The 23,649-nt window shown below is 52.7% G+C and overlaps 1 protein-coding gene across 10 annotated transcripts in view; it reads left to right on the forward strand.

Annotated features, from left to right (window-relative positions):
• The window catches only part of LOC143152535 (A disintegrin and metalloproteinase with thrombospondin motifs 7), a 37,140-nt gene that overhangs the window by 11,402 nt on the left and 2,089 nt on the right, over positions 1–23,649 (forward strand). For 4 of the 10 annotated variants that reach the window (XM_076322793.1, XM_076322799.1, XM_076322794.1 and 1 more), the window contains exons 3-15: positions 4,874–5,208; positions 13,589–13,859; positions 16,671–16,990; positions 17,825–18,099; positions 18,349–18,495; positions 18,900–19,050; positions 19,127–19,216; positions 20,147–20,462; positions 21,065–21,192; positions 21,288–21,535; positions 21,669–21,786; positions 22,014–22,276; positions 22,540–23,057. In XM_076322793.1, coding sequence (XP_076178908.1) covers positions 4,874–5,208; positions 13,589–13,859; positions 16,671–16,990; positions 17,825–18,099; positions 18,349–18,495; positions 18,900–19,050; positions 19,127–19,216; positions 20,147–20,462; positions 21,065–21,192; positions 21,288–21,535; positions 21,669–21,786; positions 22,014–22,276; positions 22,540–23,057 — 3,180 coding nt within the window. Of the gene's footprint in view, positions 1–4,873; positions 5,209–13,588; positions 13,860–16,670; positions 16,991–17,824; positions 18,100–18,348; positions 18,496–18,899; positions 19,051–19,126; positions 19,217–20,146; positions 20,463–21,064; positions 21,193–21,287; positions 21,536–21,668; positions 21,787–22,013; positions 22,277–22,539; positions 23,058–23,649 lie in introns of those variants that run through there. The other 6 variants (XM_076322796.1, XM_076322798.1, XM_076322800.1 and 3 more) reach the window with 6 other exon arrangements.

Consider the following 23,649-nt stretch of genomic DNA (forward strand, 5'->3'; position numbering starts at 1 on the left):
TAACGAACGAAACCCACGCGAACGAGACTCGATCCTTTTCGAAAGATACCTCGCGGTCCTCACCCACGATCCTTGCCTCCCGCGCCCCACGGTCCCTTCTACTTTTCGATAGGGTTGCGCCGATCTCGTCGAGGCAAATATCCCCCGATGCTACTTTTTCTCGTCTCGCTTCTCTTTCCTTCGATTCGTTCGACGTATCGCGGTGTCGCGTTCTCTCCGTCCGAAGAAAAACGTTTACTCGGACGTGGAAGTCGTTTCGAGGTTTGAAACGCGCGACGACCGTCCGATCACGGCCATCGGTCGGAACACCGGATGGTTCGACTCGAGTCCCTTGGGGCGACATCGAGGGCGTCCTTCTTCGTCTTCGACATCCGCGTGCCGAACTCGCGCAACACTCGTCACGAAACAAGGATTCCTTTGTCGCGACGATGCTCGCGACGATGCTCGCGACGATGCTCGCGACGATGCTCGCGACGATGCTCGCGACTGTGCTCGCGACCGAGAGAAATTCGTCAGCACGTGGGAAACGGTACGGTACCGAACGTTGCAATTTTACGCCGTTTCCCGAAAATGGTTACCGAGATAAGATACAAACGGCCGCCGGATCGGGAGAGATACCGCCCCCGTGACAACGATTCGTCGACCGGTCGTCGTAATTCGACTCCCTCCCGCTGATAAGGAAGATTCGCGATAACGGCAGGGGAAAGGATCGAACGAACGCTGTTATTACCAAGGAAGAAATTCCTGCTTGGGAGCGCGACGACGAACGAGTAAACGCGACGAACGCACCGAAGAAGACACTTTCAATGGCTTCGAACGAAACGTCGAACGATAACTCGTGTTCCGAGATGCGATCGGCTCCGATGCAATTTCGAAAGATTCGGTTTGGTGCGCGCCGCGGCGATACGAATCCGACTTTCCTTCGAAAGAAAAAGGTTGCTGTTTACGGAGTCGGCGCGCGTTCTCGTAAATCCGTCGAACCGAAAGTTTCCACTCTTTCGAACGTCGAAGTTGCCCAACCGCGCGATCCTATCTGCGAAAGTGCCTAAGATAATTAATGAAAAACGAACTGGTCGAGACAGCCCGAGATTACGCTCGCTCGGTAGCCACCCACGTGCGAGCGGTGGACTCGCCTTTGAAAAATCATTCCGGAATCGTTTCCACGGCCCTCGCTCGAGCGAAAATTCTATTCGATCGATTATCGTCCGCGGTCTCGCCGGGTTTTCGTTGCGTCGAATCGGCGGTATTCTCCGATCCTCGATGCCGTCGCTCTGGAAACGATAACCGCGTCGCTCGCGCTCCGAACGGTTCGAGCGTTCTCCGACCCACCCATGGAACGGAGGGAACGGTTACGTGGTTTCCGCCAGCTTGGAAAATTGATGGAAAATTGGCCGAAAATTGCGTAAAAACGGTTACTCGGGCCACGAGGAAGAACCCGATGGTCCGTTGCTCGGGTTTCTTCGGATCTCCGCGACGGAACCCCCGTCGTCGTCGAAACACCCGTTCCGAATGTTGCGCGTTTCGCTAAAATTGACCGTTCAATTTCGATCCACCGTCCAACCACTCGCGTTTGCGGTTTCGTTTCCCAGGATCGCGTAAAATATTCCATCACCGTTACCGCTCGTATCGGTTTACCGTCTCGGCGGATAAAACCGTCTATCGGGTCATCGCTGAAAAAGTCGCGAGCGCGCCAGTGGAACGCGCGCACGCGTTAAGGAAGGCGTGGACGATAATCAAGTTGCACGGCCATGATTGATCGCCGTCTCTGTTCGACCTAACCCTATTCCGGCCGGAGCTACGCAGAATACCCGGAAAATTGCTCGACGGACCGACCGCGTTCCGTTCTCCGAGCGCTGCGCCGACCGAAATTTACCCTCTCGTCTCTCGCCTCTCGCCTCTCGCCTCTCGCCTCTCGCCTCTCGATCCTTTCCCCCGCGTTCCGTTCGACCGTAGACTCGAAACTTTTCTACCGGCGATCGAGAGGAATACTCCGCTTTCGAAACTCCCTCTGCGCGGTAGATCGCGTTACTCTTTCGCGTTGTTTCGCGCGAGGAAGGTCGGGAGGATCCAAACTTTCCGTGCGCACCCGAAACGATGGAACCGTGTTAGGTACCGTCCCGGCGAATCGGCGCTCCGAATATAGTAATTCGAAAACGGTTTTTGCTCGGCAAACGCGGAGCGAAAAGTTTTACTTCCCAAAATAGAAAGGAATCGAACGTCGAGGAGGTTCGTCGGTGACCTCGAGCGAGCTTCTCTCGCGCGATCGGCAATACGAACCGGCGAAACGGTGTTTCCGCGTTCTTCCTGGATTTCCAATGTTTACCCGCCCGCTCGCAAAGAAGAAAACAGTAACGACCGAGGACCGTTTTATCGAAACAACGGAGACCGTTCGAGAGCAGCTATCATATCCGAGATACCCCGAAGCGATCCCGTAGAGAGCGTTTCGAGAGAGGCGCGCGTTTCCGTTTTCTACGCTTCCGAATCGAAAGCCGTTTCTCGAATCGTTCTACGCGCTTCACGGCCCACCGCGCTTCCATAATTATTACGAGGTAGAAAATTGCGAACATCGAGACGAGTGGCCCGAGTAATCGCGACTAACGAGACAACTATAAAAGTTCAATTAGCGTCCGAAAATGGCCGTTCTCCCCCGAGAGCCGCTCATCGAAAGGAGCTCGAATCGGGGGAGGGTCGCGGAGTCGGAGGTATCGCGGTTGCGGCGCGTTTCCGCGGCTATTATCGCGGGAACCTTAATGAATTCGATAAGTAGGTATATGCTAATGGGCGAGAATTTTTACGAGATGGGTCCGAGATGGGCCCGAGATGGGCCCGAGATGGGCCCGAGATGGGCCCGAGACGGCCCTCGGGGAGTGAGTCATCCGAGGGAACTGGTTTCTACCGTAATACCAGGTATCGACGATAAAGTATCGCCCCGACGCCTAATAACTTTGACTCCTGAAACTCGGAGCACCGTCCCCCGCGACCCGCTCGAACCGGAATCTAAGGTCGCCCGAGTCCTCGCGGGCTCCCGACGCCGATCGAACGGAAACTCCGTGGCTCTCTTTCCAACGGTACGAACGGGACGCCCGTCGCGCGTCGCGCGTCGCGACCATTCGTAAATATCCAATTCGGGAAACTGGATCCCGTTTGGATCGTTGGACGCTAACCTCCTACCGTCGAAATTCGCTTTCGTTTTCACCTTTCTCGGAAGCGCAAGGTACGAGAACTCTCTCGAAGGGTCCGCGTTGCGCGACGAGAGGGATTCTTCGAGGTCGCGGAGCGCTCGAATCCGTCATCGCGCGGAGATGGGTCGATCGATAACCGGAGGCACGAGGAACGTGTAATTACGCGCAGCAACGACGCGGTGTGGGAAGGATCGGCAGCCGTGTGTCCTGGATCGCGTACACGATCGTTGCAGTAGGTAGAGGCTGTACGGGAGGTCCGAGTGTTCGTCCGAGTCCCCACCTGCGGTTAACCCCGACCGGCTCGAGGCGCGCGCTGATTGGTCGACCCGCCATTTTTCCGACTTTAATGATAATAGGATAACGATGATTATACCGTTCACCGAACGCGCTAGACGGTACCTCTCTCTTTCGCTCCGTCCAGCTATTTATCCGCATCGCAGAAACCTGTATCGAGCGCGGAAAGCGGCTCGCCGGCGTCGCTCGATCGGGATTTTCTCCCATCGGGCTACCGTCGTTCGCGAACCGAACCACCCGCGGTGGAAATCGAATCCTCGCGATATCGAGCGGAAAACGATCGAACGCGATCGCGTACCCTGCGCGTCCCCCGTAGCCCGTGCTCGGCCCTCTCCAACGAGGATATCGCGAACGAGCGCCCGAACGAGCACCGCTCCCTTTGTTCTCGTTAAAACGGAGACTCCGATCGGACGAACGCGTTCCTCGGTCTCTCACTCTTTTCGATCGCGCGCGGTTTCGAATCGTCCGAAACAAAATTTACCCGCGATACGTCGCAACGCCACCGTATCGATTCTTTCGCGATGTAAGCTGCAGCACCCGCGTCGCGCGTTTATTCCCCCGTAATCCCGTTCACGGTCCGCGTACAATTCCACGTCTTTACCGCGCGTCGTTGATTACGCCCGTTTCCGTGTATCGTTCGTCGACGCTCGTACGTTTTGGAAAATTGATACGCGCCCGGAACCGTTGGTATTTCGGGAATACTATATTTCGGTTCCCGGTACCGGCCTATCCGCGATAGGCCGCGTTGCTCGCGAACCGCGAGACGAGGTGTTAACGCGGAGAACGAGATCGGTTTTACCCCGCGTAACCGTCGTCGTCCCTTCGGATCGCTCGACCCCCTTCGTCGCGCGATACTTCCGATAATCGAACGCTCGCTCTCTACCGATTCGCGCCACCGACGACGGACCACCCTGCCCGATAATCGCATCGAGACAGCCGTCGACGAAGACGTTCGTCTCGAGGAAGCGCCAGCGGAACGATGATGTAATTATTTATTCGAAATATCGTTTCGGGCGGCGCTGGATCTCCGCGATGAATCGCGCTCTCCTCCGAGACCGAGTCACCCCCTCTGGCCGGCGTTTACGAGTCTGCCCAGTTACGCGGGCTACGATAAACGTTATCTCGCGTAGATCGAGCGAAGCCGGCGGTGGTAAACGGTCGCTGGACGCGCAGTATTCCGGTATACGCGCGCTGTCCCTTGGCGCGAGATTTATCGGACGTTGCGAATAAATTACGAGGAAAAGGAACCTCCTTGCGCAAAATGGATAGTTCGGTCCCGCGAGAACGAGATATATAGTAGTATTCGATCGGCTGTTCGCGGTCGGAGCGCGTCGCGACGGTACGCGCGAGCGAGACTCGATCCCGGACCGAACTCACCGAATTCGTTCTCGCTTCAGGTGTATACACTCCGGAGGAACACGTCCACGGGCAAGAGATCGTGATACCGCGGAAGGTGACCCACCGAGGAGAGTTTATCTCGCACAACGTGACCCACCACTACCACCAGGATGGTCCGGTGGTCCACTATCGGTTGTCGGTCGCCGGTAACGCGTACCACATCGAATTGACGGCCGTGGACGACTTCATCGGACCCAAAATGGTCGTCGAGAGACGAAAACGAGACGTACACGTGCGCAGCCCGCCGAAATATCGATCGAGCAAATGCCATTATCGAGGTTTCGTTCACGGACATTCCAATTCCCAAGTTACCTTGTCCGCCTGCGACGGTTTGGTGAGTTTCTTTTTGCGTTTGCCAACTACCTCCTTTCGCGTTACGTATTTTCAAAGTTTCGACAACCGGGAAACCGAGTCGCTCCCAAATACGCAAACACTCTGGAAACTCGACCGGAGAAATCGGCGAGTAGAATCGCTCGATAAAAATGGTGCGCGTTTCCCACGCGTCCGATACATGGTACGGGCGTTTCACTTGAACTTTCCTCGTCGAGAAATCGTAACGTTGCTGACCGACCATCGGAGAAACAGGATCGTTCAAAGTCTCCTCGCTCCTTGAAAATAACGAGAAAAACGAAACGGCAGGTATTCGGGGCCGTAGGCGTAAAGGCCCGCGCGGTTTCGAAATTGGAGCGCTTTCGAGGAAAATCGTCGTCTCCGGTCCGGACGGACGGACCCCGGTTCGATGGCCGACAAAAAGGGGACTCGCGAAGGAGCGACGCATCGTTCGATTCGGAACGCTTGAAAAATATCGTTGCGCGTCTACCATTGGAAAAGAACGCTCGACCTTTCGCCGCATCCTCGCTCCGTGCTTTGTCTCGGTTCACCCGTGGCATTACGCGCCGGATAACGTATGCCAACGTTGGCGCAGGTTGCTGCCAAGTAAATTCCAAAGAAAACACACGCGACCTACTGAACGGACGGGAAACGATACGTCGAGTTTATCGGCGCCTCGCGAACACCGAAACACTTTGAACGCGAAGCGGCTACGGCAACGGTACCGGCGAAAATCGTCATCTCCTCGGACTTTTCGGAATCACATTTTACACAAAACGGCCGGCAATTCTTTCGCTTTCGCAAAGCGAAAAGGCACGGAATTCGCGGCGTTCCTTTTCCCCGCGTTCGTTCCGAACGTACGCGCGCAAAAGAGCCCGAATCGACCTCGGTCCTATCTCCGCGCTGAAAACATTCTCGGGCCGAAATAATTTCCCCGGCCGGCGAAACCGAAACGCGAAATTGAACGGCCGCGTATCCTCGACGAGCGACCACCGGCCGCGGTAATTTTCCCGCGGCGGAAGGGAGAGCGGAAAATCCCGATAACGCCGCGAAACGGACGAGGAACGGACGAGGAACGAGAGAGAAGAGAGAAACCGCAGCTGGCAACGAGGAAAAAGAACCGCGAGAACAACGGAAAGACGAAAAAGGAGCGCATCGCGAAGAAGGGGAAATACCAGGGAACCGATATGGAAGAGGGAGGAGTCACCGAGCGTGCATCGGCGCAATTTGCTCTCAGCTTCCAGATAATGATTTCATTTGCCACGGCTTGGCAGATTTACGACCGCGCGCCTAGACCGCGTCGTCCACCTGAGAACGCGAGAACGCGAGAACGCGAGAACGCGCCCTACGTACCGGCTTCCGGGCAAATTCGTGCGTTTTACTCCGCGGTGGCGAGCAACTCGTCTCCGAACGCGAACGAAAATCCGCTCTACCTTCCGTCCAACGAATACCCGCGGAAACTTCCGTTTCCCGAAGGGGCGCGTTGTCGCGCGATATAGCGTAATTGCTCAATTTTACCCGTGGCGATCGATCCTACCGAAACATCGCGAAATCGTCTTTCGAGCGGATGCGAGATCGCCCACCGTTCCGCGGACTGGAGGAACGCGAACGCGCAAATCCTTCGGCCGCTTTCGCCCCCCGAACGCTAACAAATTCGAAATATCGCTCCACCGTTATCGAAGCAAGTTATCGGTACCTAGGTAGCCCCTCGGTGTTGCATCGTCGGCAACGATAATGCCGGCACGCGAATCTTATCGGCTCGGTTTCCCTCGCCGAGAAACAGGAACGACTCGACGCGCGCCACGAACGCGACGAACAAAGGGCCCGATGGGGTGCCGGGTATCGCCGCCCGACCGGGGAAAGCTGTGGCTTCTTTATCGGTTATCTCGAATCCCACCGTCGAGTCCTCGCCGTCGAAGAATCGAGGATTCGCTAATTTCCAGGAACGATCGACGATCGTTTCGAGTTGTCCTTTCCTCTTTCGTTCTCGAAATTCGTTGCCGATTCGAAACCTGGAAGGCCTCGGGGGCAACGTCGGGACAACGAGCGACCGATGCGCCGTTGCGGACCGTGTTTACGGCCGTCGCGATCATCGAGACACGGGAGCCTTTTATCGCGAAATTACGAGAACCGACAGAATTCCTCGATCGTTCCGTTTTCCAGGATATCGGGAATTACGCGCTACGGGAAAAAACGAAGCGACACCAAGGACGCTTCGCGAACGGTTGCTTTCTCTTTCTTCGAACGACGGGATTAGTTTAACCGGGGTTATTAACGAGCCCGATATCGTCCCTGTCGCGCGCGCGATCCTTTTTAACGTCACCGTGATCGATCGAGCGCGCGATTACGCACCCGCGGCAACGCCGCTCGAGACGGTGTTTCGGTTTCTCTTCGTCCTCGATTTGTCCTCTTCGTCGCGCGGACTCGTTTCTTTCCTTCGATTCGCGCGAACGGAGCGATTTGCGGAAAATCGGTAATTTTCCAAATGCTGCGCGAGTCTGCTCACCTACGGCACTTTCGCGGCAGAGTCGGTCGCCATCCTCCGTGGTAAAAGAATCTTCGAGGTTCGACGAGTTACGGCCCGATAAAGAAACGCTCGCTCGCGCGCGCATCGCGAGAGCAAAGCATTCCTCGATCTCGTTACTCTTGCACTGTCCGCCTTGGAACGGATTCCGCGAACTCTCGCGACTCAAGGTGTTACGTTCCGCGACGCTGAATGGACCGATTACTGTCGCGGTTGAAATAAAAGCGATCGTTATTCACCGGTCGCGATCTCGTTGTCGTATCTGTTCTACTTGACAGGAAACGCGTGTAACGAAAGAAAGGCGCGGAGGATTTATACTCCACGGAATGTCCATGCGCCGCCACGGATTCTTGTCGGAGAGAATTATTCGTTCGCGGAACAACGATGCAACGACTCTGGCGTCGTCGACGCTCGAAACGTGGAACCGTTTCGGAGAGACCTTGCCCGTTTCCTCTATGAAAAACCTAACGAACATCGATCAAGAAAAACCACTTTCTTTCGGCCAATCTACGAGTACTCCACCTTCGACTCGAAAACTTCCATAAACCGAGAGCCCGTTTCTAAGATCCCTCCGAACACGATCACCGTCCAATTGTTTCGAAGATCGCGAATTCCGTTGTCAAGGGTGTTTCGCTCGTGGGATCGCGAATCTAGATCCTCGGTTCTCTCGCGTTATCGCAGCGTCGCGTCGCGCCGCGTCGCGCCGCCTCGCGCCGCCTCGCGCCGCCTCGCGCCGCCTCGCGACAAGTGTACACACCCATGCTCGCGGTTAATGCGTCTTGTCTTCGGTAAGAGGAACAAGTGGTCGCTCGCAACGCGTGACGTCATTGTCGATCCTTCGCGCGATTAGTCGGCGAGTCGTGGCGCGAACGATATCGCGCAATTGACATTTAAAATAATTTATCGGCTCGTTAATAAATTCTGCCGAGGCAGAAGGGCATAATCCCGGTACCTGGCTCCGATGTATCGTTTCGCGAGCGCTACTTCTGCCGCGGCGACGCTCTCGAGCCGGTCTCACGGTCGTTCGGACTCGTTCGAAAACAATTTTTCAACGACCACGTCGCAACAATTTTTCCCTTCCGTTTAAATCCCGAAATTTATACACGAATCGTACCTTGCGATCGTAAACGTAACACCGCGGTCGAAACCAAGTAATCGTCGGTTTTGATACGTCGCTAACGCGTTATCGCGTTATCGCGTTATCGCGTTGTCGCGAATCGACGACCCGTTCGACGACCGACCGCACCTTCGTTTTCAACGTTAGTCGTCTCTTTTTGTTCCAGCGTTCTCGCGATCGGGCTCGTTGAATCGGTGCAACGACCGTCGACGAGTCGAGCCGATAATTGCGTTGGTACGTTCGACGAAACGAAGCGAGATAGGTCGCCGCGACGCGTATCTCCGATCGTATCGGTATCGAGATTGCAGCTTTCTTCGCAAGGACCTCGCGCAATTATGAAAATCCGTCCGCGAAACGAAGAAAGAAAATCGAGAATCGCGAATGCGACGAGCGAGGATCGAACGGGATCGTTGGGATGCTCGCGGCGGGCAAACTGCTTCCTCTTGGATCGCGCGGTACGAAATAATTGTTCCGTTGCGAAAAACTAGGAGAGCTCGTTCGGGTTATTTACGGGACGGCTGAACAGTCCCAACGACAAATACCGAACGAACGGCTCGACGGTTATCTACGAGCTTCCCTCCGTTATCGAGAAGCGCAGGTGCTGCGCGCGGGTCAGCTTCGACAAAAGCGATTTACATCGAGCGCGCGAATACGCGCGAATACGCGCCGGGGAAAAGCAAAACCACGGGGTTCGGTTCAACCGGTGAACATGGGCGTCGACGCGCGACGGTATTGCGACCGCCCATCGATACACCTCGTTGCCCGTACAATGATAATTTATATAGGCTGGTTCGCGCGGTAAGGTTGCCTCGACGATCGCAACGTATCGCCGCGCGAGAATAACGATTCCTCGGTCACCGTTAACTATCCACGATCGAGTCGTTCCACGTCCGATCGCCGGTTACGCGCGTTATGCCGATACCACCTACCGTTCACGTTCACGTTCCGTCCCCCGCGAACGGCACCCGCGACAATTCATCGAACATCCCGTCCGAGTCGATCGGCGAGTTCTTCTACGATCGTACCGGTGGTACCGTTCTCGATTATCGCGGTTTTCTCGCGGAACGTAACTCCCGGCCGGTCGTAAATTATCGAGCTCGAGCCAGGATCGGCCCGCGAAACCCAACAAAGACGTCGAAACGATCGACGCCAGCGACGGCAGCGACCCTCGTAGAAATATATTTACTCGCGATCGGTGCCGTCGGTTCCCGCGTCGAGCCCGCGCATGCACCGGACACCGTGTAACGAACGACCGGCAGATCCCAGGATCGATAATGTCCTCGTCCATTTCCATTCGGCGAGATCGAAGCAACACCTACCGAGAACGAAATTACTTCATTTGCACGGGTTCCGCTCAAACGTCCGAGACGATCGTCGTTTACCGATAGTCCGGAACGACCTGCGTCCCTCTCGGATCCTCTTTATCCTCTTTATCGTTTTTATCGTCTTTATCGTTGAAACAGCATCGCTTCCCTCGACCGGCCAAAGAAACTTTGTCGATCTCGAACCTTTTCGATACGCGAATCGCGACTTTGAACCGAAAATACCGAAAATACCGAATACCGTTACACCTCGCGCTCTCCGTTCGCAACGGTACTCGATCCGAAAATCCATTGAGAATCTACGGAGAAATAATTGAAACGCGGCACTTTGAAATTTTCGTAGCCACGACGCAATCTAACCAGCAACGAACGAGCAAACGATAACGCTAAAGGTATCGTCCGTTTCGATCGTCCTGTACAGGATCGAAATGGCAGCGTTGGCCACCGTTAGCCACCGTTGACCACCGTTGGCCATCGTTGGCCTGCCTTTGGCGCGTTCAAAGTCGTAAACTCGTGCAAAACGATTCGACTCGATTAACGTCGCGCGAGAGAAATAAAATCCACACGGGGGTTGTCGAAACGAAACGATCGATTCTATCGATAAGACGGGAGGACAGGCTCTACCTTTACCGAGATAAATCTGGCTTAGTGCGACGAGGCGGTCGCAAAAAAAATTACGAGTCTTCCAGGGATAAGGTTACGGTAAATACAACGTTTTTACCGGTTAACCGGTTCCGTTTATAAACCGCAACGGGGGTAGCGAATTTATGCGACGAGCGATTTATCTAGATTCGACTAGTTAGCATCGTGCTCGAAAACGTCGAGTTTACGATAAATTTTGCGACAAGGTTCGTCCTCCGCCGCGAACCGTGTCGTTCGAAAGCTTCCACCTTTCGACTTGGATACGTAGTCGCGTGAAACGCGAACGCTGCAATTTGCCGTTCAAATTTCCCAAAGTTTCCCAACGCGAGATCGACCGTTTCTTCGAGAAAAAACCGAGTTGCGTAGGTTTATGTTACGGGCCGGGAAATACGAGCGCATCGAGTCGACGAGAAGACCGGCGTGGCCAAAGCATCCATCGTATCTACTTCGAGGCGTAATCGTCGCCGTTCGGAATCGAGGACGAGCGTCCCGCGAAACACTCTCTTACGGAAGGTACGAGAACCGTGATTCGCGACGCTCCTATCGTCGAATTTCGATCTCGACGGTTTCGAAAGTTCTCTTCGGGGCGATTCGATCGTCTCGTCTTCCCCGATACGTACCTCGACTGGACGAAATAATCGCGGCGCGCTCGAGAAGGGAGAAGACAAATCGACGTCGATCGTTAACCGAGTCGACGACAGTGTTCGCGGCACGGTTGAAACCACCGCGGTAACGAATCACTCCTTGTATAGGCGATCGGAGTTTCTGTGCGCGTAAAATGAAAAGAAACGGTGCAAAAAAACAAGTCCGGCGGCCGCGGAACAGAGGAGAAGGAGATGGAGACGAAAACGAAGATGAAGAGACGAGACGAGACGAGACGAGACGAGACGAGACGAGACGAGACGAGACGAGACGAGACGAGACGGGAGAAGAAAAGGGAAGGAGCCGCGAGACCCCGTGCGGCGCTGAATCACGCTCGAACCTTTTTCACTTTGAGGTCCTTCGACCGCGTCTCTCTTCGAGCTTACCTTTGCGAGGCTGGCGCCATGATTTTTCACGGTCGACGTCGCGTCGGAGAATAGTCGAAACGGTGAACACCGGTCTCGCGCGACTTGTATTTCAAGCCCTTCGTCTCACCGCACCGCACCGCACCGCACCGCACCGACTTCCCTATTGCACCCACCGCCCTCCGCCGCTCGCAGCCGCTCCCCGTCGCTCGGCTTCCAACCGATTATTCCCAACTATTTTTACATGGTATTCACCGTTTCATCGAGCTCCCACGGAATCCAAGATTCGTTTCTGGGATTCTCCGTATCGGCGACGGGATAAATTATATTCCCGCAAAAACTGGTATCCCATCGAAACAGCATACCAACTACGGAAAGTTTCTTCGTCTCTCCCAAACGGAGAAGATCGTTCGAGGCTGTTCTTGCTCGTTGGCGATCGCAAAGTGCGATTTAAAAATACAAATTTATCGAACCTTTCGAGGTTTTTGTGTTTCGTGAAATGGGAAAAACGCGTTTCGACGCAACCGTAATTCGCGATACGCGTACGTTCGAAAACGTCGTCGCGAAATGGTAACGCAACGATACGTAAAGACGAGGAACGTCGATCGGCTGTCGCGCGTTCGTAAAATCGTATACCGCGAAACTGTCCGAATTACGTGTCCGTGAAAATTTCGTCCGTTCGCAACGACGCGACGGGCGCGAAACAAGGAGAAAGGAGGAAGCGGACGAGAAAGAACGACAACGAAACTACGAGAGAAAGGTCGGACGCGAAACGAGAATTAGGTAGATCGAAAGCGGACGATGGATGTTCGATCGATCGATCGATCGCTACTCGACAGGGAACGGTGAACGCTATCGATGATCGGGAATGATTAATGACTCGGCATACCTGTAAACGCGGTAATCTCTACGAGGATCGAAACCGATTTACATTGTACCGTTGCTTGTTTCGAAGGTGTTACACGCCAGGCCTAGCACCGCCGTGGCTCTCGAAACGCGCGTTGCGCGATCACCGGCCACCGGGGAGAGTTTCCAATTTTTTCGAATTTTCCCTCCGTGGTTCGCGATACTCGGAACAAATCGACCGACTACCGTCCCGTTCGACTCGCTTTCGCAACATTCGAGAAACGTTGAACTCTTCCCTTTCGTAGAATCGCGACGCGCTCTCTACGAAATTTCAGCTACCGGTACGCCCGATCGAATATCCGGGAGGAGGTCGAAATTTCGAAACGAGAGGACAAAAGGGGTGTCGTTCTTGAACGGAACGACGTCTCCGCTCGCCAAGACCGCGAGGAAAGGTGTAAAAGAGAAACGTTTCGTTCGCAGCCGACGAACAGGAACGGAGCCATTGGTTCGCGTATGGTATTTCCGCGCACTTCCAAAATACACGGTATCGATCCGTTATCGTTTCAAAACTCAGAGGACCTTGAAATCTCTCCCACGTCTCACCCACAGAGAAACTATTCGAATCGTATATCGCGTCCATCTCCGAGTTACGCAACGTTTCCGCCGATTATGTAAAATAGCGAAGACGTCGCGTCGGCTGGCCTGTTTCGAGTTTCCAGTGTGTACACGTGTGCGGGGGCGGGGGCGCGGGCGCGGGCGCGGGCGCGGCCGACCGGAGGACTTTGTAAATGAAAATTCGCGTTACTCGCGGAACGATCCGATGGCGATGGTGGTTGTGGTGGTGGTGGTGGTGAAGGAGGTGACGGCGAGGCAAAACCAGAACAAAGAGACTCGGAGTAACGCGATAGCGGGGTTTCGTGTTTCAGGCGGGTATGCTGCGCAGCGAATACGGGGAGTTCTGGTTGGAACCAGTCGCCGTGTCCCCGGAAGAAGAACGAGTCAGCCTGGAGGAAAGGCTGAAAGACGCCGGCGCCGAGGACCGCCACCGGAAACTCCGCTCGTTGGTCGGTAGGCCGCATCTTCTCTTCCGTAGATCCGCCGAGCAGTCGCAGCTCGAAATCGGCGGCGTCGCGACCGCCCGCACCAGACGTCGACGAAAAAAGAAGAGAAAACTCGAGAGAAACTGTGGCACTCGCGGTGAGAATCCACCGACACCGTTCTCGTTCTCGTTCTCGTTCTCGTTCTCGTTCTCGTTCTCGTTCTCGTTCTCGTTCTCGTTCTCGTTCTCGTTCTCGTTCTCGTTCTCGAGCCTTTATTTACTATTAACCGCGTCCGCCTAACCGCTTTTTCTCAATTCACTCGCTGTTACGTTCTTCGACGACGCAGCAGCGAAGATTTATCCGAAGCGAGATACGCGATAAATCGCAACGAGAGTCTTTCGAAGCCGAAAACTCTCGCGATGTTACAAGAACGAGTACAAATACCGCCACGCGACCGTTTCCTATCGTTGCAACGTTCGAACGAGTTCGACCCTTTCTAATAACGATCGAAGCGCAAAGCGCAAGTATCGTAAATCGGTTTCCCAACTCGTTCCACGGTGAGCTACGTTTTCGTCGCATTTTTCCCAAGCTTCTTTTCCGATTGATCGTAAAATCGTAAAATCGTAAAATCGTACAATCGTACAATCGTACAATCGTACAACGTAAAATAAGGCTGATCCGGTTCGGTTCGACTCTTTGTCTAATTTCGCTCGAGGCGACCGACTCCCCTCGTAGGTTTTCAATTGGTCCCTCGTCCGAGGCCACGGAGCGTAATCGGATACACGAGTTGCAAAGGGCGTGGGCGTATCGGGTGCCGAACGTTATCATCTTCTTATCCGAGGAAATTGCTCCGGGATACGACGAACGTTACCGTTCGGAAATTTTTCTCCCGCTAATTGCCGAGCCGTGTAATTAAAGGCCGCTTTAGCGCGCGGCGAACACGGATACAGAGGCTCCTAATCAAGCGATACCATTTCTTCGATCGTTAGGTGTCCGGTTCTGCTCGCGCGATACACGCGTACGCGTCCGATCGTCCGATCGTTCGATCGTCGCGTCGTATCGATGCGATTATTTACGGTCGTAACGAATTTTACCGTTGCGATTGTACGACTTAATGTCGGCATAAGGTATCGTAATGGTAAACGAGCGTTGCGTGTCAAGGATTACGTTAAATTCTCTGTTCGATTCGCGTACGAGTTTCCGCGATTCGCTCGCAACGAGCTCGATCGGGGAACAGTTTATTACACGCCGAACGAACAACGTGAGTTGTTTTCCTTTTCTTCGAGGCGAATAAAATGTGGAAAACCAGCGTGCACCGGGTGTAATTAAAACACCGACTTCTCTTCGTTACGCTTCGATGAATCGTTACAAATTCGAGGCGCGAATTTTCGTGATCGCTCGTACCTAAAATATCTTTCTTTCTCGCGAATCCGAAAAATTCTACCGACTCTCGTGTATCTCGGTCGACCGACCGCCAAACATCAACGAACAGATAGTTCGTCGAGTTGCGATTACCGAACACCGAACGCTTCGAACGATTCGCCGAATTCGTTTCCTTTTAATTAGACTGGCGTTCCAGTCGCGTCCAAGATATCGAAACGGCTCGGAACCCGAACGCGCGTAGGTGTTCTTTCTCTCTTTCGTTCGAAATAATCTTATTCGCGGCGTACTCGAGCGGCAGGCTCGGTCCCATTCCCGATCGCGATCGATCCGAAAGAAAGGACGAGAACGGACCGACGCGACACCTTCTTTTTCATCTTCGGCTTCGAGAAGGTTCGTTCCCAGGTACTCCCGAGTCTCGTTTCTCGTCTCTCGTTTCTCGTTTCTCGTTTCTCGTTTCTCGTTTCTCGTTTCTCGTTTCTCGTTTCTCGTTCGGCGGGCGCGTATCAGAACCGTTTCTGCCGCTAGTTGTGTCCAAGTTGGATGCATCCAACGATACGATTGCGCGACGAACGCTCGTAAACGTAAACGTAGCCGGCACAAATTGAAATCGAAAAGGAAAAGCAAGAGTCGCGAGGAATCGTTCGCGATACGCTCAACGAGAGTACCCAACGAAAGAAAAACACGTCCGAGGTAACCGTGCGTCGAGAGCAACGGGGAATCCAGTTCCCCGTTGGGAAAATCGATCCTTTGTCCAGAAATTTCGAAAGCACCGAACCGCGCGTACCTACGGTGTTTGGCACCATTTCCGAATCGAACCTATTAATCGAGCGACGACCCGTCGTTTCGGCGGATTAAACGGTTGCGAGAACCCCGATACGCGTACAAGTAAGATCGCCACGGTCGATACGCGCGCAACCGCGTCGAACGAACACGGGATAATCCAATTCCACGCAAACCCGTAATTAGCTCCAACGAATATCCGTTTCGGCGAGTCGGCCGATCTATCGGGATAGGCTCGAACGAAATCTTAATTGCACGCCTGCGATCGACCGATCCGCATAAATTAAGGGACCGAACGAACGAACGAACGAACGAACGAACGAACGAACGAACGAACGCGTCTTACGTGTCTTACGTGTCTTAAGAGTCCACGTCTTTTTCGAGATTACGTTCGCACGTGTGCGGCCCGATTTCTAGATAGGAATTACCGAGAAAGATGGACCGCGATTTCGATTGCACTCGCGAACGCGCTTCGATCTCTCGCGTTCAAAATTCTCGGATAATCGAGTTATTCTCAACGATAGAGATAGTCGGAACTCGGGCGCATTTACCGCTCGTTCGAGTTTCCAACGAACGTCGTTCGATCGGTTCGAAGCCGGTCGGTCTTTTCCGTAAGTCGACACCTCCGAGCGACCGCGATCGACCGCCAAGACGAAACTCGCCAACGAAAAGTTTCACGTTTCCTTTTAAATAGAAATCGATCGGTACGTCCGAACGGAGAAATGGAAAAAATAACGTGTGGGTGGGCTTCGAAAGACGATCGATTTCGTTCCGAGCGTAATCGGTATCCGTTAACGTTGCACAGAGCCGAGGAGATTGACGGAAACGCGGCTCGAGTGGCAGACGCAGCCCGGTCTCGTTCAAGTTCAAGGACGTGGCAGAAGGAAACACCATCCGACGAAACGATGGCAGCGCTCCAAGAGATCGATCAGTCGACCGCGTCACGTCGAGGCCCTCGTCGTCGCTGACACGACCATGATGGCTTTCCATCAGGACGGCGACGTCGAGACGTATCTACTGACCATCATGAACATGGTGTCGTCCCTCTATCTGGACCCCACCATCGGGAATTTCATCAGCGTCGTCGTGGTCAGAATCATTCTCGTCGAGGAGGACGAGGCGGAAGTACGTGCGAATTCGAGCGATCCTCGTTCCCTCCAACGATCCAAACGCGCATCGAATTCTTGAGAAATTCTTCCACCGAGCGTTCGACCGATTCGTCGACGAAAAATCTTCGCCGCCAAAGAGTCGCGCGGAACGAAATTTTTCCGTTCGATTCCTTGCGAACGAAGCCGACCAACCGTCCTCGCGTCACCAACCATTCCAGTGGTTCACGATCGATACCGCTTCGATGTCCGAAACGATCGCTCGTCGAACGTACGCGCGTACGTATACCGTCCTCGGTCGCGAAAGCTATCGATTTCGAACGATCGATATTTCTTTTTCGATAACGCGCGCGACGATGCCCATAGATCGAAAGAGAGTACGATCGATCGAAGATCTTGTTCACGTAGAGGAACGTTCGCTCAGATCCAAGGAAGGATCCACCCTCGTACGATCTCGTGTTTTTCCCAAACTTTTCTCGAGATGGCGAACTACGTTTCGAAGAAAGAACGTTTTTCCTTTCGGACAACGAGCAGGGAACTCGGTAAGGTAGCGCGTTCGCGTTCGCGTTCGGTGGCCGCGCGCAAACCGACACGATTCTACGGGAATCCGAGGGAAACGGATCCAATTTGAAAGTGGCGAATAGATAGAAAAAAGAAAAGTACGTATCTCGTTGCACCGAAAGGAAAACCGTGAAGGCGAAGCTCGTTGTTCCCTCTGGCATCCGTTTGTACCGGTAATCGGTAGTTGGAAATCGATAGCCGCGGAGCGTCGGTGCTTGTACGTAACAACAACGGGCGAGGTTTTGCGTCGATTCAGCGGAACACGAAACGGTCGAACCAACGTCTCTTTCAGCAAGGACTGGACATCACGGTGAACGCGGATCGGACGCTGTACAATTTCTGCAAATGGCAACAGAAACTGAATCCGGCGGACGACTCGCATCCGAATCACCACGACGTGGCGATTTTAGTGACGAGGGAGGACATCTGCTCGAGGGCCAACACGCCGTGCAGCACGCTGGGAGTGGCCCACGTAGCCGGTATGTGCCAACCGGACCGCAGTTGCAGCGTCAACGAGGACAACGGGATCACCCTGGCGCACACGATCACGCACGAACTGGGACACAAGTGAGCAAAATCATCGTACGGTTCAACGAGAATCGAGTCTCGCTCGCGTGAACGCTCGATCCTCGGTGGCACCGAGCTTACGATACCGAAGCGATCGGTTTCTTCTCTTTTCTTTCGATCGAAAACTATTCGTTCCGATAGAGAAACGGACAAAATCGAAGACACCGGTACATACGTATAAACCGTTACGCGTGTCGCGCGCGTATCGTCGACGAAACGATTCACCGCCGTTTTCGATCGAAATTCCAGCTTCGGAATGTATCACGACACGGAGAAAATCGGCTGCAGCAAACGGGACGGTGACACTCTGCACGTGATGACGCCAACTTTCGAAGTGGACACCATCGGCGTAGCCTGGTCGAGATGCTCCAGGAGAGACATTACAAATTTTTTGGAGTAAGCTCTTGCGAACGCGCCGCTGCCCCGAGCGATCCAAGGATCTTTCCCCCAGCGGGATCGGACCAGCTACCGAATACCGTACAAATAACCGCGATAGAACCTTGGAACGTTATCCGGCCGTTTTCCTCGCAAAATTTCTCGACGATTAGGCTCAATTACGTATCGCGTTGCGGTAAACGGGAAAGCTTGAAAACGCGTCGATTCCCCGATCCTCGGAGCGAGAAACCCTTCGGTTTGGATCCTTCTTCCGCGAATAATCGGACACGAGCCCGCGTGGCCAACGAGCGGCTTTTACCTCGAGTCCTCGGCGTAATTCGACGGTATCCGTGCATCGTTGCGCGTGCGATGTTTCGGAGAAAATCATCGATACGTAAGTCTGTTCGTATATACTTTTCTTTCAGTCAAGGAAAAGGTGAATGTTTGGAGGACGAACCGGCCGACAACGATTACGTGTATCCGGATTTACCGCCCGGTGCGATGTACAACGCGGAGCATCAATGTAGACTTCAATTCGGCGTCAGAGAGGCTTCCGTTTGCTCTCCCTTGCAAGAGGTGACCGACTAAATGCGATCGAGTACAACGGAGGAATTCGGAGCGATCGATAAAACTCGGTAATACTTGTTCGCAGATCTGTTCGAAATTATGGTGCATCGTTGACGGTACTTGCACCACCATGCTTCATCCGGCTGCTCCGGGGACCCACTGTGGGAAACACATGGTATAAAAATAGTACCGACTTTAACGTTCTCTTTGCGTTCTCGCACATCCCGTATTCAACCCCCCGCCAACTTCTTTTTCTAAATTCGATGCAAAAATGGTTTTCGTCTTTTCGCCCTTTCGCCCTTTCGCCCTTTCGCCCTTTCGTGCTCTTACGCCCGAATAAAGGAACAATTCGTTGCTATCGGTCGCTATTTGTATTTTAATTTGGGTACATACCCGTATGGTACGTAAGAAAGTTGTTTCGAAATAAACGGGAGAAATTGATACGATGAATCGAACGTTTACCATCGAGAACCAAAACAAAGGGGTTACGCGTATCTAAATTTCTACCACGGATGAGCTCTTTAAGCGGAACCCGCTAAGAAGAAGGAGGAAGAGGAGGAGGAGAAGGAGAAGAAGAAGAGAAACATGTAAAAGAAGAAGAAGAAGAAGAAGAAGAAGAAGAAGAAGAAGAAGAAGAAGAAGAAGAAGAAGAAGAAGAAGAAAAAGAAAGAGAAAAAGAAGAAGAAGAAGAAGAAGAAGAAGGAAAAGAAGAAAAAAAGAAAACGATCGTCGATAAATTCTTACACGGAACTAGAGATTTTTCATCGAACGGATAAATTATTCTTCTCGTCGCTCGGCGTATAAAAGGTGCTCCAGCAACGAATCGAACGTAACCTGTACCTCGTTCGAGAAATTCGAAACGTTCCATCGAGCGCGAATCGTTCTTCCAACACCTTCCGGCGATATCTACTTTTCGTACGCGGACCGACGGGAAGAATAGATCGTAAAATAAATTGCCGTAAATTGGGGTAATATCGCGTCGAGAGAATAATTCGATCGCGTTGCAAACGTTCGTCGCGAAATATTAAAATCCGAAATATAAAATAGGCAGAGTAATTACGAAGCAAGGACTGCTCGATCGACAACCGTAAAAAACCTGTCGCAGTGGTGCCAAAACCAAGAGTGCGTGCCAATCGTGGACAGGCCGCGTCAGATCGACGGCGGATGGGGCGAATGGGGCTTTTGGAGCGAGTGCTCGAAAACTTGTGGCGCGGGTGTCTCGATCGTCGAGCGGAAATGCGATCATCCGGAGCCAGCGCACGGCGGCAAATTCTGCATAGGCGAGAGACGTCGATACAAAATTTGCAACACGCACCCTTGCCCGGAAGGTACGGCCAGCTTTAGAGCCGTTCAATGCAGCCACTACGACGGCAAGGAGTACAAGGGGAAAAATTACACCTGGTTACCCTACTTCGATCAAAGTAAGATATCTTTTTAATCGACCACGCGATCTTTCTTCGGAGCTCGACGTACTTGGCGAAACCGATCGAACGCGACACACGGTGAGAGATTCGAAATCGAACGGCCGTACCGAGGCTTTCGCTTTCAACTTTATTCGCGATTAATACTTGATCGTTCTCCCGATATTTCGGAACGTGTAAAACTCGAAACCAGAGGCCTTCTTTTCGAACGTTGCTCGCCCACGACTCCATCGATCGATTTTTAATCGCGACGCGTAATGCGGTGACTGGCTATCGTTTTCTCGCCGGTACAACTGTACGTCCGAGAAAGATCGTGTTCGTTCGTTTCTTCTCTTTATACGGAGATTCGATGAACCAAGACACCTCTGCGACACCCTGTACGATATACATACATACATACATACATACATACATACATACATACATACATACATACATACATACATACATACATACATACATACATACATACATACATACATACATACATACATACATACATACGTACGTACGTACGTACATACATACGTACATTGAATCGTTCGATGTTTTCGGCCATGTTCAATTTCTGGTATAATGATCGATGTGGTCGTTAATTGAAGCGGAACCTTGCGAATTGTATTGCACCGATACAGAGGAAAGCGTGATCGTCCCGTGGGGTGAAGCCGCTCTGGATGGTACACCCTGTAACGTCGGTACCAGGGACATGTGCATCTCTGGAATCTGTCGAGTTAGTCCGTTTGTTCTTTTCAATAACGATAAGTGTGAGATTTACCTGATCGATTTCCAATCGAATTTGGGATGGTATTAACCTTCGAACCGTAGAAAGTCGGCTGCGACTGGACGGTCGATTCCGACGCCACCGAAGACCGTTGCGGCATTTGTCACGGAGACGGAACGCAATGCGAAACAACGGGCGGTGTTTACGATAAGAACGACGGTCCGGGATACAAAGAGGTCGTCGTTGTTCCCTTTGGTTCGAGAAACATAAAAATCGAGGAAATCGGTAACAGCAAGAATTACATCGGCATAGGGGTGCCAAATTCCGACAAGTACTTCCTCAATGGGAAACGGTAAGTACGCGATATATCTGGTACGTATTCGAAAAGAAAGTTACGATAGGTCGATCAACGGCAAATCCGATCGTAGCGAATGTCCGAAAAACGTACCTTATAAAAAGTTGCGATCTCTGCTTTCACCGGACAGGCAGATCACCTTAGCGGGTGAGTACCAAGTGGCCGGAACTCCAGCTTTGTACGAACGTGATCGCGATAGAGAGAAGATCAGAATTCCTGGTCCCATCAAAGAGGACATCGCAGTCTACGTACGTATCCAACGTCGTTGATCGCGACTACTCCGTTAATCGTAGAGGACCGCTCTTTCTTCGAGCCATCGTTTACGATCGCGCCCGAACACCGTAAACAAGTTTTCCGTCTTACGATATCGTATTACGCCTACTTATTCTTACATCTCGATCGCATCGTATACGATCGATACCGCATTAACACGTATTCTCGTTCGCAATAACACGATGTTGTCCCATCGCTTCAGTTGATTTCCAGAGGACATTATCGCAATTTTGGTTTACGGTACGAGTACACGGTTCCGAAGAAGGAACCCGACCGGGCGCCAGAGTACTCTTGGGTATTCTCCGATTGGTCCCTCTGCACGGCCACTTGCGGCGGTGGCACGCAAATTTCGAAAGCCCTCTGCAACGAGAAGAAGAGCGGAGTCGTCGATGACCACTTTTGCGAGGGCATTGAAAAATTGGAGTCGATCTTGCGGGAATGCAATCCGAATCCCTGCCCCGCCAGGTAAAATATACGCGAGAATCGCACGTACGATACGGTACGGTACGGTACGGTACGGTACGGTACGGTACGGTAAGCGTCGCTTTTAATTTAACCGTGAACGCCGTTCGGTTCGAGGCGCTTCGCCTTTCGGTACAAAGTACGGTACGGTAGTTACTCGTTACGTGTAACGCGGCCACGGTCCTGGTCCTAAACGCTCTCGTCGACCTCCGCGACAAATCGATTCGTTTCAACGAACACGTTCAACACAAGTGGCATCAATTCAGATGGTGGATCGGACCGTGGCAAATGTGCCCGGTAACTTGCGGAGAGGGCGCGCTGCGGAAACGATCGGTGATGTGCGTCTCCTCGGGGATGGGTCCGGATCGCTCGGACCTGGCTTTGCCCGATCGAGACTGCAACGGGGACGCGAGGCCCGAAGAAGTCAGCCCGTGTTCCAACTTGCCGCGTTGCGGTACCACCACCGAAACGCCTTTCGCGATCGTCTACGCGGACAACAAAGACGCCTCTTTCTACAACGTGAGCTCGAACGATCAGGACGGCATCACGATCGTCGACGGTCTCACTACCGAGGAACCGGAGATACTCGAATTCGACAACGTCGTAGACGAAAACCCGGACAATTCCATGTACAATACCAAATCCAAATGGATCGTTTCGAAATGGAATCACTGTTCGAACGGAAAACGGAGCAGGAAAGTAACCTGTTCGGTGCAGGGAGACTGTAGTCCCGAGAACAAACCGATCACCATTGAACCGTGTCAGGGTGGAAGGTGGCTCGCCGGTAAGTTCTCCTTTAACGTATAACGCTCTCCTACTATAGTCCATTAGCTACCGAATGTGTGGCCGGGTGTGTGCACGCGCGTGCATTTTACGAATATCAAAGAATGAAAACAGACCTACGTACCTACCTACCTACCTATCTATCTACTCTTTCTTTCGTGGGAATCTATGTTTCTTTAACGCGAGCAAAAAGAATACGATAAGACGGTATCGCTTCTCCGAAAGATTTCAAAGTTAAAGTGCCGATTATTAAAGATTTGTGTACAATTCTCTCGACGTTATTCTACGCTTTTTCGATACAATTTCCGCCAATCTTGTCGAATTAACAACAACGTGGGATTGGTTCGGTATACAGATTGAACGATTACCTATACATCGATCAACGACCAGATACAAGTAAAATGCATCGCGACGAATAACCGAGTCTCGTAAGATCGAATCTCTACGTACAGATGCAAAGTAACGTATCTTTGTATGTGTCGTTCGAGTGTGTTTGTTCATAGAAAATATCTTTGTAAACACGAGTCGTGTCTCGATGATTGTTCTTTCAGAACTAGAAGGTGGTGTGCCTTGCGTTTTCTATCGCATCGAAC

The sequence above is a fragment of the Ptiloglossa arizonensis genome, chromosome 11 (genome assembly GCF_051014685.1).
Source record: "Ptiloglossa arizonensis isolate GNS036 chromosome 11, iyPtiAriz1_principal, whole genome shotgun sequence".
Classification (NCBI taxonomy): domain Eukaryota; kingdom Metazoa; phylum Arthropoda; class Insecta; order Hymenoptera; family Colletidae; genus Ptiloglossa; species Ptiloglossa arizonensis.